Source organism: Carcharhinus amblyrhynchos, chromosome 9 (assembly GCF_965287045.1).
Source record: "Carcharhinus amblyrhynchos chromosome 9, sCarAmb.v2.hapA, whole genome shotgun sequence".
Taxonomy (NCBI): Eukaryota; Metazoa; Chordata; class Chondrichthyes; order Carcharhiniformes; family Carcharhinidae; genus Carcharhinus; species Carcharhinus amblyrhynchos.
Genome location: NC_137332.1, coordinates 43,566,357 through 43,581,451, shown reverse-complemented (window position 1 = coordinate 43,581,451; position 15,095 = coordinate 43,566,357). Strand labels below are relative to the sequence as shown.

General features: G+C 41.0%; 1 protein-coding gene across 1 annotated transcript in view; it reads right to left on the bottom strand.

Moving 5' to 3' along the window:
• The window catches only part of frem1b (Fras1 related extracellular matrix 1b), a 209,819-nt gene that overhangs the window by 43,718 nt on the left and 151,006 nt on the right, over nucleotides 1-15,095 (bottom strand). The window contains exons 24-25 of the mRNA XM_080195534.1: nucleotides 5,070-5,334; nucleotides 3,212-3,626 (exon numbers count right to left, since the gene is read on the bottom strand). Of these exons, the coding sequence (XP_080051660.1) occupies nucleotides 3,212-3,626; nucleotides 5,070-5,334 (680 nt within the window). The remainder of the gene's footprint in view (nucleotides 1-3,211; nucleotides 3,627-5,069; nucleotides 5,335-15,095) is intronic.

The following is a 15,095-nucleotide window of genomic DNA, read 5'->3' as shown; positions in this document are numbered from 1 at the left end:
TATCGTGGATGCTAGAATCTGAAGCAAAAACAGAAAATGCTGGAAAATCTCATCAGGTCTTACAACATCTGTGGAGACCCATTACATTGACTCTATTCTCTCTCCATGGATACTGTCAGACCTGCTGAAATTTTCCTGCATTTTCTGTTTTTATCACTATTCTGAATTTCCTCTCTGGTATTCCTGTGCTCGAAATAAGTCATTTCTCATACTTCTCCCCTGTTCTTGTTCTGCACTGCATTGTCCATCGCACTGAAATCCATTTTTTTCCCAGCTTCTCAAAACCCTTGCACCCCTCAAATGTTCCTTTTCTCTTACTGTTTTTTTTTCATTTGTTCTCAGGATATGACTGTCACTGGCATTTAATGTCCAGCCCTGGTTGCCATAAGGCAGTTGAGGTAAGTCAACATTTTGACATCATTGAGTGGTAGATCAGTGAAGAGTCAGTCAAGAACTTCAGCCACATAAGAATGTGAGAAGTTTCATTCTGTAACAAAATGTAAGTGAACCAGTTGAATTTAACAGCATTCTGACAATTTTATGGACACTTTTACTGATATCAGTTTTTATCTCAGATTTTTGAATTTCATGATTGTTATGGGAGGATCTGAATTCATGTTCTTCAGACTAACTATCAGTCCAGCCTCTGGATTTTTGGTTCAGTAGTATAACTACTGTACAACATTTCTTTTAATCCCAAGGCTCCATTTATGTGCTATTCTTTTTAATATTAGTAATAGCCTGCACTATTGGATGTAGGCCATTTACTTCACTTTCTCATAAATGTGTAAAGGCTAATTCCAGGAGGTCAAGGAAAGATCAGAACTTCTATTCGACTTGCAGGAACATTGGCCGGAATCTTACCACCTTGCCCGCCCTGGAAATCGTAGTGTGAGGGGCGAACAATGGAAAGGTCTGTTGACCTCGGGCAGGATTTTACAGGTTTTGGGATGAATGAGACATCAGTGAGGTAAAATCCCACCTGTCAATTGGGTCTGTGACAGAGACTCATGCTCAAAGTTCCCACACCCCTGGTTCAAAAGAGGTTTTCTTTCTTGGTGCAAATGGGGCCTATCAATTAAGCATTCTGCAAACTTTTAAAAATTCACCCAGGTCCCTTTGCAGTGAGCTGGGGCGAGTGGAGAGGAATTTTATGGGGTCTTGACAAGGCAGGGAAATGGGTACAAGAACCTTCCCGTTCTCCTGAAAATGAGGTAGCTGTTTACTGGCCTACAAGTAGGGTCAATGAAGGGCAAATCACTTTAAAGTAGCTTCAACAGCAAAAACTGTATAGTAGACTTCAAGACATTTATAGATTTTTTTTGCACTATATTTATTGAAGAAAGGGGAATTGTATTACTTTAGTGTGCTACAAAATACTGGTGCAACATAGTACTCAAGGAGTTAATTTATTGGAATGTTAAAGCAGTAATTATTTATGTGTGATTCACGGTTTAATGGGCACTGCCTATTAATTTACATTAAAAGCCTTTATTATGGCATACTAGTGATCCCAAAGGATGATGTCATTAATTAAGCAAGTTCACAAACAACCTAAAATAAAAAGGTGTTAAAACAAATAGTAAATTAACTTCCTTTATTGAATATTACGTGTTTCTGCACTGAAATAGCTCTATTAAATATTAAAGATTGAAATGAATGCAACTATACATTAGTAGAACGCTAAAATTTTAACTATAATGACCTATGAACACTGAACACCATTAATTCTGTGATGTACGCTGGGAATTTAATTTTGTTACATCTTCTGACATCTGAACATATCTTAAAAAAATAAACAATGATAGTTTTTAGCTTTAAAAACAAACAAAAGAACTGTAATTCAACAAAAAAGCAGAATGCAACTCAGAAAAAATAAAGTTATATATCTTGAAACTATCACTGCTTAATTAGTTTATAGTGAATATGTCATTCGTCACTAAATCGTACATTCAAAAAGTGATCAAGACTTCTCAGTAGAAGTTGTAACAAAAATTAATACTTGGACAAATACTAATATATATTTGAATTGAAATAGTGCTGCTAAGTTTCAATTGTATAGCTGCTGCACTAACAAATGCTTGCATGGGAGTATCTGTGAAGGGATATTTTGATTGTGCTTGCAAAGAGTGGATAAAATAATGGTAATAGGTGCCTCATTGATACATTTGATATTTTAGCTTTAAATCAACACAGAAGAAGATCATTCATCCCATCATGTCTGTGTTAGCTCTTTGGAAGATTTTTCGTAGTAGTTTCCACTCCACTGGTCTCTCCTTGTAGCCATAGAATCATAGAATCCCTACAGTGCAGAAGGAGACCATTTGGCCCTGACAGCAATCCCATTCAGGCCCTATCCCCGCAACTCCTTGACACTAAGAGACAATTTAGCATGGCCAATCAACCTAATCTGCACATCTTTTGACTGTCAAATTGGGAAAAAAAAATTCAACAAAAAGTGCAATTCCCTTTTGAAAATTATGATTTCATCTGCTTCCACCAGCCTTTTAGGAAGTGTATTCTAGATTAAAATAACTCACTGTATAAAAATAATTCTCATCAACTTCACATTGCCAAGTTTTTGTTCCTAATCCCCACTAAAAAAAAAAATTCCTCTGAAATAAATTTCTTCAAATTACATTCCAGTATTTTTTCATTTATAAACAGACTGAACAAATCAAAACAAATTTGACTAAAAATTTAGCTTTTCAATTTAAAGAGTTTTTGAAATTAAATTAATCTCTTAAAATTGAATGATTGTATTTGAGATTTAGTCAATGCTGTGTTCGAATATAGGAAGAGGTTGGAGGCATTGGGTTCAGTAAAAGTATTCATAACACTCCCCAAAATAACTACAGTTAAAATCTATTCAGTGGAAGTAAAATGTTCAGAGAAGTTGGCTTTGGAGTGGGTAAATAATTAAAGTATTAATACAAAATATAGTCAAAGAAGCAAAATCTAATTTTACTCATCTAAAACAGTTTTAAAACAATTGAAGTAGTGACTGAGCGTACTGCATTTAGAAGTGTTTAATGTAATTTATGACATTTAAGGGTTTGATTACTTCAAGATCAATTTGTTCTTATCAGCTACGGCTAATTTTGGTCATTTATTTTAATAAGTGCTGACAGAATATTTCAATTATAAGTTACAATACTATCTTGCTTACTTCTTATTTAAGTCAGTCTTTGTACAGATAATGTCCACGTACCTGTATGCTGAATATAACAGGCTCCTCTGTCATCTGGCCATTGACTAGAAACCCATGATTGGTTCGATCAGAAGCTATGAATGTAAAGTGGTCAAGCGCAGAGGGCCCAGCATTGTGTTTGTATGAAATGTCCAAATTATTCACATTCAGCTGTGTGAAGTGGTCTTGGGAAAGAACATTTCCTTTCAGGTACAGGTTGCCATACTGAGGAGGTTGGATAATAATGTAGGTTAGGTTTATCAAGGGAGTATCTGGATCTGAGAGTTGAAGATTATCAGGAGAGATGACCAACATGGCCCCATCTGGTAACTGAAGACCTTTATTATTGACTAACGTGGGCCGGATACGGTCAGTGCGCTCAATGTTAAACTCCATGGTGCTGTTTTTAACTGTCATCCCATTGCTGACAAAAAATCTGTGGGAAAACAAGAGTTTAAATGAGAAAGGGCTTAATTCCACCATAGCAGATAACGGCATCTGTTAGGAAGTCTCATTTTTAGTGTAATTATCCCAATCAATCCTGATGAAAAGGTTTTCACTTTAAATTCAAATGTCTGTGCCAAGGGTAGTCATTTTGTTAATCATTTGCATCCATCATCTGTTGGTGTTTTTTAGACATTGTTCTACTAGCCCACAAATAGCAATACCCATCCTTCTTTATGGCCAGTGCGCAAGCCCACCCTAATTGTTGATAACAGGATTATTCCTTAATCTTTTAAACATTTTGATGTGGCTTCCTTTGAAATTTCCAAAAGCATATTCTACACACTCTTTGTATCCTCCTTTTTTGTGAAATGAATTATGCTCTATCTCCGGCGCCCAGCCTGTGTCTGTCAAAATTGATCAGTGCTCCAACAAGCTCTAATAAGATTTTTTTTTGCATCTCTTTTCAAGCTTTAAAATCTGTCACAACTGGTATTAATCTAATCCGAAAGAGAATTGTCAAGTGTTGGTGCACGAACAAGCCTTGACAGTTTGTCTTTCTGCAAACTACAGACAGATTGTGAGTTAGGAGCTGCGGAACAGATGGACAAGTTAGGAGTAGCACAATAAAAAGTAATTTAATAAATCACCTGGAACCAGATCACTTCCAAATGCTGAGAATGAATTATAGCAGAGCTGATAGGGAGCTGGGCTTTGGCACTAGATTACGCCAGAAGGTACCAGCTACAAAAAAGTGATAAACATTCATGAAAAACATCTATTTCATCATAGTCAAAGGATGGGATCCCACACAGACCTCTGTTTTCTAAAAAAAAACAACTTATTTTCAGTGCTAGAGTAGATTTTTTTGAATTATTCCATTTGAATATATTGAATTATCATCAACATTGTGGTTTTCCATAATCACAGTTAAGAGACTCGTCACGATTGATACAAATGTTCCCCTACACGAAGTAAGCAATAAAATACCACAATGGGATTATAACTGGATATAAATCCTTACTCTGTAAGCCCTTTGAACTCTCAGTGGTCAGTCATCCCTGACAAAAATGCCCTGTAGGATGTTCTGTTCAACTAATCTATACAATTGTCTGTATCAAATTATATTTGTGTTATCTCTTAGGGGATTTGAGGGGCTTTTGTGAGTGCTATTTTAATTTCCTGTTAGGATTAAAGTAGTGACATTAAATTTAAATATAATGATTTTAGAAAACTTGTACAATTTATGCATGTAATTAGTTACAGAGGGTTTACGTAACACTGGGTTGTATAGGTGAGTTTTGAAATCAGGTTCTGTTAACAAAACATATGCTGCCTAATCACCAAGAGCTGACAGTTGTGATCAGTACTTTTGCGTTTGATTAATATTGTTATTGTTAAGGTGGCCAGAGTACGACAGAGCTGGCTTCCTCACCTGAATCCATCCGCGCTGGCCTCGCGACTGTTGTCATGGACATAGCAGACCTTCTGGGCTGCTACCTCCAACTGGCTGAAACTGGAAATGGCCACTCCAGGATAATTGATGTACTCGATCTGACCATGTGCAGGTGGCACAGAGATGGCGAACAACAGCTCTTCGGGTTTGCCAGTGCCATCTGTTGCCTTGAGAACATCTGTCGTCAAGGTGACCCTGTCACCCTCTTTTAAAGTTACAGGTTTGGTGAGTACAACAATGTCACCTATAGAAATTTTTTAAAAAGAGAGAGGAAGGGAAAGCAAAGAGAAAGTAAAACTCGTACATTGTCACCCATGAACAAGGCCTCAGCTGTGTTAGTGATGAATTAGCTTAATTTAATTGGTAAAATGCAGCTCTCCGCTTTCACTTGTGAGGTGGCTTTTATTTTATGAACTCCCTATTGTCAGCACAGTGCAGCAGATTGAGTAAATGTTCAGGATTTACAGTTTACAGATGGCACTCCTCGTTCTCACCAGTTGTGACTGTGAATGTTCGTCAGAAAACGGTGCCAGGCACAGCCTCCAGAGAGCCGGCTGCTTCTATTTCTTTCGTACCAATCATTTGCTGGCAGCAATGCTGATCTGCAGAAGCTGAACTCCGTTCTCTAGGTTGACTGACACCATTTCAGGGAGATTTACCAGATTTTCTAAACTTGCCTCCATCAATCATGAAGATACTCAACTTGTTAAAGAAAAGATATATTAAATGATTATATTCACCTCATAAATTCTGACGATAGGCACTGCCGTGAGAAGTGGAAGATCAAAGAGTGCATTATGTGTCAAGCAGCTTGATGTGACATCATTTTCAGTGGGTTCTTTTACTGTATGCTCCAGTACATTAAAGGTGAACACATGGGTTCTGTACACAGCTTCCAGCTGGTGCTCCACTGAGCACAGCCAATTTGCAATGTACAAAAAAACATCAATACACCATGCAGTTGGGCTAAACTCTTTTATTTCTAATGCGCCATTGAGGGCCCCTACAGTGCTTTTCAATGAATTAGGCTTGAAATAACGTTAGCATTAGGTTCCAAAGCATTTCTTCGCGAGGGAAAGAAAAAAAACTGCAGGTGTTCAGAATAAATTTGGAAGTAGGATTTCGCCCCCCCTCCCTCCCCCCTCCATGATTTGTGCTCAACATTAATGCTTGCACATGACCGGGGTTGCTTTGTTACGTCCTCATTTGATTCTGTGGGTAACTCTATTCAAAATGCTTCTGATCAACCAACATTCATGCCCATAAAATAGATCGAAGTAGAGATAGAAATTTAAAGAAAAACTACAGATCTGAAGTAAAAACAAACCATTTCTGGAAACAAAGAGCAAATTCACCTTGAAGTGTGTGACCCTTTGCCGAGTGCAGTCGAAGGGTTAAATTTATTGCCCACCACCCAACTCCCCTTGCAGATGTTGATAATGCAATTCCAGCATTTTCTATTTTTATTGCAGATTTGAAGTACGTTTGCCATACTTTCTCTACAGGTCCTCTCTAACTTCTTTGTCCACTTATTCACCCTGTACTTAAAACATTGGAATAAGGTTGTTAAAATTTTTTTGAAGAACTTGAAATGGTAGCCGTTCTGATCAGCTTACTTAAATCTTGCACATTTGTTTTTTCCTCAATATATTAAGTAAAGTTCTCTTTTCAGTTGTTAATAGATGATTAATTGCTTGCTTGTGCCAGTGATGGTAATTTATGCGTGCTCCAAACAATGGTGTTTTCAGATGCTGGCTCCAGTCCTTTTGATGGCATTAGAGTTTCATTATCAGCCTCAAAAGTAATTTGGTTTCCTTGATTTAGATGCTATGAGAAAAATACTTCATTTGGTTACTGTTAAGATCGCAGCACTTGGTCGATAAGCAATTTAATTCCACTTCAACTGATGTCTGCTGTACCCGACACGTGCACTTGATAAGATATCTTCATAAAATAATAAACCAATACTGTTATTCTGGTGATCAACAATGAATGCAATGAAAGATTTTAACCAACGTAACACCTGCATTATGCAACTCAATGTATGATCTTTGCAAGTTAATACACATGTTAGCATAACAAGTACGATGTTTTTCCTATATAGGACAGTGGGTGTTTGACACTGACTGATTGAACATTCTGCTGGGAACAGTCAAAAGTTTTGTTGATCTATTTACTTGGGTCAGAAATAAGTAAAAGGGCAATATATGTTTAGACATGGCCACATATGTTTGAAAGAGCTTTTAGTACCCTTCCTGAAAAAGCAACTACCTGATAGCTTGATACAGTGGTTAGTAAGAAAGTATTTCAAAACTTCAGGATGTTTTGGACTAGAATTTCTTCCTGCCCCAGTTTACCTTCAAAATAGCAGCAGAATGGCATTTTATCCTACTGGTGTTACGCCACTAAAAATAAGTCAAATTTTAGTCAGTGCATCTTCAGTGAATATTCATGTCAGCCTATTGGTGCCATTAATGTCCTCCAAGCCCAGGAACATCCAGTGCTCTAGTAACAGCTGAAAGGGTCAGGAAAGCCATTATATAACTTGAGCAGTGTCACTTACTTTAGCACACAAGGTTGATGTGATATAAGGGCACCAAGCAACAAATTTAAAGACCCTAGGCTGTAATCTGACAAGAAATAATGTATATTTAAGCCCAAATGAAATGAAGTTAGCACATAAGCTGTAACAAAGGAAGGTTGCCTTGGTAGTGAGTGCCACCTCATGCAACGTATGTATGGCTACATGGATGGAGAAAGATAACTAATCTTTCCAAAGCTGGCAAGTGTACTTATAACAATGTATTTTAAGAAGCATTATTTTCAGTTGCAGCTATCTTGTTTTCACTGTGTTGAGCACCATTTGCAACTTATCAGCAACATGTCTGATGTACCAGGAAATTCAACACACCCCATTTCTTCTTCTCTAAGTGTTCGTTTCCACACAGTTGTATAGGGAAGCAATGGAAGAATCAAATAGAATGTATGATGTTCTCACCAGCACTGCCTTCTAACACATTCCTTGTGATAGCATGAAGACTGTCTTGATGTTGTCTGCTTAAAAAGGGAACAACTATAGCCAAAGGCAAGAGGTATCTCAATTCTACAAGACCTAGTTTCAAATCATTGACAAGTCTCCTTATTCACTGAAGGAGAATAGACTTGAAATATATTGAGCTTCTGACCTCGAGCATGCACCTGCAGCCAGTTGTGAAGTTGACATCAAGTAATTCACAAAGTGAAAAACAAACTATAAAATATTAGTTCTGTTAGCCCTTTGTTAATAAAGCTTGTTCCCCAGCAGCTGGGATAACTCTGCCTTCAAAAAGTATTTCCCTGCCTTTATTAGTCAATGTTCCACAGCTGCATAGGCCATGACTGGAGGCCTGGAGCACATGGAGCAGTAGCTATGCCAAAAGGTGAAGGATAAACAAGATCAGTAGCAAGCCATTTACAGAACTATGCCATCTGCTATAAGGATATCTGGAGCCAATCTGCACCATTGAAACTTCAGTATTATTGGCAGCCATGATCACCTCTTTTCCAAACTTTACCGCCTCTGCCTCCTCCCAGTGTAGCATAGGGATCGAGTACAGTTTTAATGGATGACCTGCTCTGACATGTGTCAAATTGAGGACATTCAATTCTCAGCATGGCCGACATTTCTAATCTACTTTCACACAAAATAGCAATAGCAGCATTACAAAGCAACCCACACTGCTTATTAATGATTCATTAATGGCAGCAGTGTGTCTGTCAGGCTATTGGGTTTCTGCTCTTCCTCTGTTACTGCCAATTTATCTTCATCATAGGATCAGAGAATAGTTACAAGACAGAAGGGGGCCATTTGGTCCATCATGTCTGTGCCAGGTCTCTGTGAGAACAACACAGCTAGTCTCAATCCCTTTCACTCCATATACCTTTTCTGTTCAGATAATTATCCAGTTCTATTTTAAAGGCCACAATGGACTCTTCCTCCAATACAGGCCCAGGAAATGCATTCCAGATCCAAACCATTCGCTACCTAAAAAATATTTCTCATCATTTCACTTCTAGTTCTTTTGCCAGTCACTTTAACTAAAGGTCCCCTGGTTCTTGACCCTTCTGCCTTATAGGCTGGAATTTTGCCGTCCCACATGTCATGGAAATTGGAGTGAATGAGATCCATTGGCTTTGGGCAGGTTTTTCTAGTTTTGAGGTGAGCAAGGCTGGAAAATCCCACCCATAATTTCTCCCTATCTGCCCAGATCCTGTGCCCTGTGATTAACCCTGTGCTGGTTCCTCAAGGTAATAAACTTCATCCTCTGGGATGTTTGTGGCTGTGCTGGTGCTTGCTCATGTTGATGAGGAGAATGTGAAATGTTGTCTTGGTCTGGATCCATTGTGCATCGTTATACGATCCCAGCTGATACTATTACTCTACAAGTCAGATCCCAGGGTGTAGCCTGGCCTGGTGGATCCTACCTTTTGTTTTTTGTTTAGAAAAGTGGAGGGTGGCTACTGAACGGAGTCAACTGATGAAGTTTTAACAAAAGAATTAAGCTTTTATTCAACAAGAACTATAAAAGATGAACCACAACTATACCATATATACATATTTGAGAGAGATTTATAAGGATAGCTCAAGTTACAAAATCTATCTTATACTCTAAAGTCCCTAGTGGTTAGACATTCCACATTCTGAAACCAAGTGACAGATGCCACCCAAAGTAGATGGTATGGATTCCTCATCAACTTCCCAACTCTATTTTTCACATTAGTGTTTCCGTTCGTCACAAAGAATTCAATTTGGACTCCTCTCCCAAATGTCGCTTTCCCTCAGATAGATTCACCAAGGATCCGCCTCCAGGATTGCAACCTTTCTTTCTGATGTTCCTTTCCCTTGGATTGCCATTTGTATTCAAATTTTGGTTTCCACACAATCTCCCAGATATCCAGCTGCACAACATAACCCACCATTGCTTCTCAGGCCCATACCAAGGAGTCACTAACCTTTGACTGGTCTCCTTGCATCTTCTGGGCAAATTTTGCTTTAAGTCTGCTTCCAGCAGTGATCTCACTTTAAACTTGGAGCCTTCATGTGCTCCTCACTCTTAAATTCACTGAACAGGATTTGTTCACGATCCCTTAATTTGTTCCTTGATTTAGATATCAACTTGGGACTTGTTCCTCTCCCTCCCTGGTTTGTTGGGACTTCATTCTATTCTGAGCCTCTTCAGCTCTCGTCCTGCTTCTAGTGTGCCTCTGTGTAATGGCATTTTGCTTCTGAGCCACCTCATCTTCTAGTCCTGTATTGTTTTGGCTTTTGTTTCCTCATCTGCGCAGGTGCATGGCTCCCTTTAAACTTAAAAATACAGAAAAGAACAAACTTGTGCATATGTGTAAACCCATTTAGAAAGTTTTTAAACAGGATCCCAACCACCTGCACATGTATGGCCATTCTCCAGCTACATGCGTAGAACACAAAGATTACAAAAAGGAATGATCTGTGCATATGTGGCCTTTCCAAAAACATGTGCAGAGACTGCTTAGGTTTACTGGGACTTGTGGTTCCCAATCTTTCAGGCCTAACCCCCATTTTAAAGCTAAATATTTCTTATTTTATTCCTCTGGGGTCTGTAACAATAGGATCTTGGGGCACAGAAGCAGAAGTAGGCCATTTGGACCTTCAGGCCTACTCTGTCATTCAATAAGATCATGGCTGTGCTGGTTGTGGTTTCACTGTCTTGTCTGCTTTCCATAATCCTCTCCTCCTTCATCTAACAAGAATTCATCTAACTGTGCCTTGAATAAATTTAAAGACCCAGTCCCCCCTACCTTCCAAATGCTAATGACCCTCAGAGAGAAAACAAATCCCCCTCACCTGTTTTTTTTGTTCATTTATGGGACATGGGTGTCACTGGCTGGCCAGCATTTATTACCCTTCTCTAGTTGCCCCGTTTAATGGCTTGCTAGGTCATTTCGGAGGGCAGTTGAGAGTCAACCACATTGCTGTGGCTCTGGAGTCACATGTAGACCAGACCAGGTAAGGACAGCAGATTTCCTACCCTAAAGGACATCAGTGAACCAGATGGGTTTTTCCGACAATCGACACTGGCTTCATGGCCATCAATAGATTCTTAACTCTGGATTTTTTTATTGAGTTCAAATTCTACCAACTGCCATGGTGGGATTCGAACCTGGGCCCTCAGAACATTTCTGGATTAATAGTCTAGCGATAATACCACTAGGCCATCACATCCCTTAAAAAGGGAGACCTCTTGGCTGGGATTTTCCAACCCCAGCAACCCCACCAGCCCCCGCAGCAGGTTTTTATGCAGTGGCAGTGGTTTGCTATTGGCTCCCAGCTGGATTTTCCAGTCCTGCTGCAGTGTATGGCGTTTTGCATTGTTTGCCCATCCCACTGCTGGGGAACCCGTGACAGAGGTCAATTTCGGTAGGAAGGTCCTACCAGTGAGGTGGGCCGGAAATTCCCATCCCTTACTCTTGAACAAATTTCCCGAGTTTCATTTTCCCTCTCAAGAGGAAACATTACCTGAAATCCACACTATTTGGTCCTAGAACATAAGAACGTAAGAAATAGGAGCAGGAGTAGGCCATTTAGCCCTTCAAGCCCGCCCCGCCATTCAATAAGATCATGGCTGACCTGAAGTGGATCAGTTACACTTTCCCGCTTTCTCCCCATAACCCTTAATTCCCTTGTCTATCAGAAACCTATCTACCCGTAACTTAAATATATTCAACGAGGTAGTCTCCACCACTTCAATGGGCACAGAATTAAAGAAATTCACTCCCCTTTGAGTGAAGAAGTTCCTCCTCATCTCCATTCTAAACTGCCCCTCCCCCCACCTTATTTTGACGCTGTGCCCTCTAGTTCTGTTTTCCTTTCTAAGTGGAAAGAATCTCTCTACCTCTACCCTATCTAGCCCCTTCATCCTCTCAAGAACTTATGGGGGTGACCATACCAATAAGTTCTAAGTACCAAACGAGCATGAAATCAGGAGAGTTTCAGATCCATTTTTTCAGTGAGGCCATAAACAAAATACTGCAATAAACTATGTGCAATCTGTTTCCTGCTAGTAGAGGCAGAGGATGGGGCCTAAGCTTGCTATAAAGCCGGTTACTCATAGTCAAGGACACAATTGTGCATACGCAAATCTCCCTGCTCTATGCATCAGAACAGAGAGATCTTACTGCAACAGAACAGAGAGATCCATTAGTCCTATATCCCCCTCAGGATATCATCCACTTCCCCCCCAACAATTCCTATCTTCCCCAGCTGATCAGCTCCCGCACTTTCTTCGGCCCAGCCCATCATCCCCCACAGGCCCAGTTGATCACTGCCCCTCGGCTTGGCCTACCCTGGCTCACCACTCCCCACCGGGCCACTCATTTGCCGCCCCTCAATCCTGGCCCAACCCAAGCCAGCCGATCACCCTCACCAGCTGTTCGCCCCCAACCATGGCCCGGTTGATAAGCCGACACCACCCCCCCCCCCCCACAGCCTGCTCAATCACTGCCGCAGCCAATCACCAATTGCAAAGTGTGCAGCTCCCCCTGTTTGTCTCCCTTTGGACCCCACCCTCTCTTGCGCCATGTCCTTGACACTGCCTGGTGCTCAGTGGGCAGTTACAGGGTGGCAGTGCCAAGTTCCAGGCTGGCACTGCATCACCTGTCCCTGATCTCCCGTGGGACCTGAATGGCTGCCAATCCTACCAGCCAGACCACCACATCAAGGCCCTGTTGGTGGGGACCATACTGGATCCAGCTAGGCTACTATGGCATATGGGCCTGGACAATTGTACCCCAAGCTCATTAATAATATTTAAATCAGCATTTAAATATTATAATCAATCTCGTGTCTTGGAAGAACCTCACCGGAAATCTGGGCCTGATAAGATCGCAAGAGGCGAGAAACTGGGTGAAAACTCAATATTTGCCTCTTGCGCAATCTTACCGGCTCACTCCACAATTGACCGGCAGAACAAGCTGGTAAGACGCCTATGTTTCAATAAGCTCACCTCTCATTCTTCTGAACTTTGTTCTTTGTCTTTGCTCTTGAAAAACCACCAGATCACCCATTTTCAACTCCAGTGGGTTTAGGCCCCAACGCTGCTCAACCTTTCTTCATAAGATAAATATTTCATCCTAGGATTTAGTTGAGTGAACCTTCTTTGAACCTCTTCCAAAGTAGTTATTTTTTTCAAATAAGGAGGCCAAAACTGTATGTTGCACTTCTCGCAACTCCTTCCAATGTCAGAAAAAGGATGAATGCAGCTGGAGACGTCCAGATGTCGAAGGTGTCCAGACGTAGAAGCGAACATTGCTTGGAAAGAGATGCAGCTGATAGTCGGAAACAGGACCAGGCAGGAAGAGTCTGGCCTGACTATCTAAGGTACTGCAGGCACCTTTCTTTATACTCCAGTATTCGCTTCTTCTACATACAGACTTCTACTTAAGAGCAGTTCTTTGATCGTGAAGGGTGAACCATGCAAAGATGGGTAGACCTCAAATGGGATTTCATGGTTTTGAGGTGAGCGAGGCTGGGAAATCCTGCCCTTTGTGGCTGTAAAGTTGTTAAGTAGCAGCAAAAGCAGGTTCAATTAAAGAGACATTTATACAATAAACATAATTTTTAAGAAACCTTTATGTCATTTCCTAGTAAGTTAGAGGCTGCTAGAAATTAACATAGAACATAAAACGCTACAGTACAAACAGGCCCTTCGGCCCACAAGTTGCACTGATTGTATCCCTACCTACCAGGCCTATCTATAACCCTCAATCCCATTAAATCCCGTGTACTCATCCAGAAGTCTCTTAAAAGATCCCAACGAGTTCGCCTCCACCACCACCGACGGCAGCCGATTCCACTCACCCACCACCCTCCGAGTGAAAAACTTACCCCTGACATCTCCTCTGTGATTAACATGATTAACAAAAACCCTGAAGCAGCTGTTTAAATAGTTCCCATGATGGACATACAATCCTAACTCCATCTTCAGATTCAATAATTGGTGTTTCTAGGTCTGAGTTTCTTCGGATGGAATTTTCTAAACATTGCTCCTGTTAAAACAGGAGAACCATTAATGGGTCAGGAACCTGTGTGATTAGGTGATGGATTTTGCCTCTTTAACAGAACCATATCATTAGCATCCTGCCTCTGGGCTCCTCGACCAGAGATGGCACAGTCAAAGAAGAGATTTCTAATGAAAGAAAACCTTGCTGCGGATTACAAGGTCTCTCACCAGGATGTGGATTTTTGCAGTTACCGTGACTGGAGAGGACGCCTGGGAAGGTTGTTCCCTGGGTCTCTTCACTCTTACCTGCTTCTCCTGTTGTGGACTCTGCGAGGCTGCAGGGAGGTGATCTTTCCCAAGGGCATAAGGAAGAGGACAACCTCTCCAACCTGGCGAATGTGGAAGAAGTTTTCTCAGTCAGTCAGCAGCTTGGTTTTCCATTCTCCAACCTGGAGATGGTGCACCAAGAGAATACAGGGTCTCAGGTGGGCAATACCAATGAGTGAAGTAGCACTTTCATGTGCTACACACTGAGTGGGGTTTTATGGCCTTGCTCGTCCCAAAACGGTAAAATCCTGCCTGAGGTCAAGGGACCTTTGCATGGTCCGCCCCACACCCTCTCCGATTCCCATGGTGGGCAGGATGGGAAAATTCCAGCAACTGTATTTTCTGGTCATTCCCACCAACAGAATCAACCAATCCTGTCAACGGTGAGCCCCCTGTGGTGTTTTCCCTGGTTGCTAAGGGTGCAAACAACAGGAAACCCCCATTTGACTGGATTGGAAGATCATGCCACTGGACAATGATGGGCCACCTCCGCTGCTGCAAAACATGCTGAGGCGCATGAAAAATTCTGCCCGCTCACTTTTTTGCACAGCCACTCCCAGAACGACATACCTTTCAGCTCCACGTGTTCCTTTCTCCCTCAGCATCTTCTCATTTCTCATCCGAACAGCCAACTCTCGCACTGATCCTATTGATCTCTGGC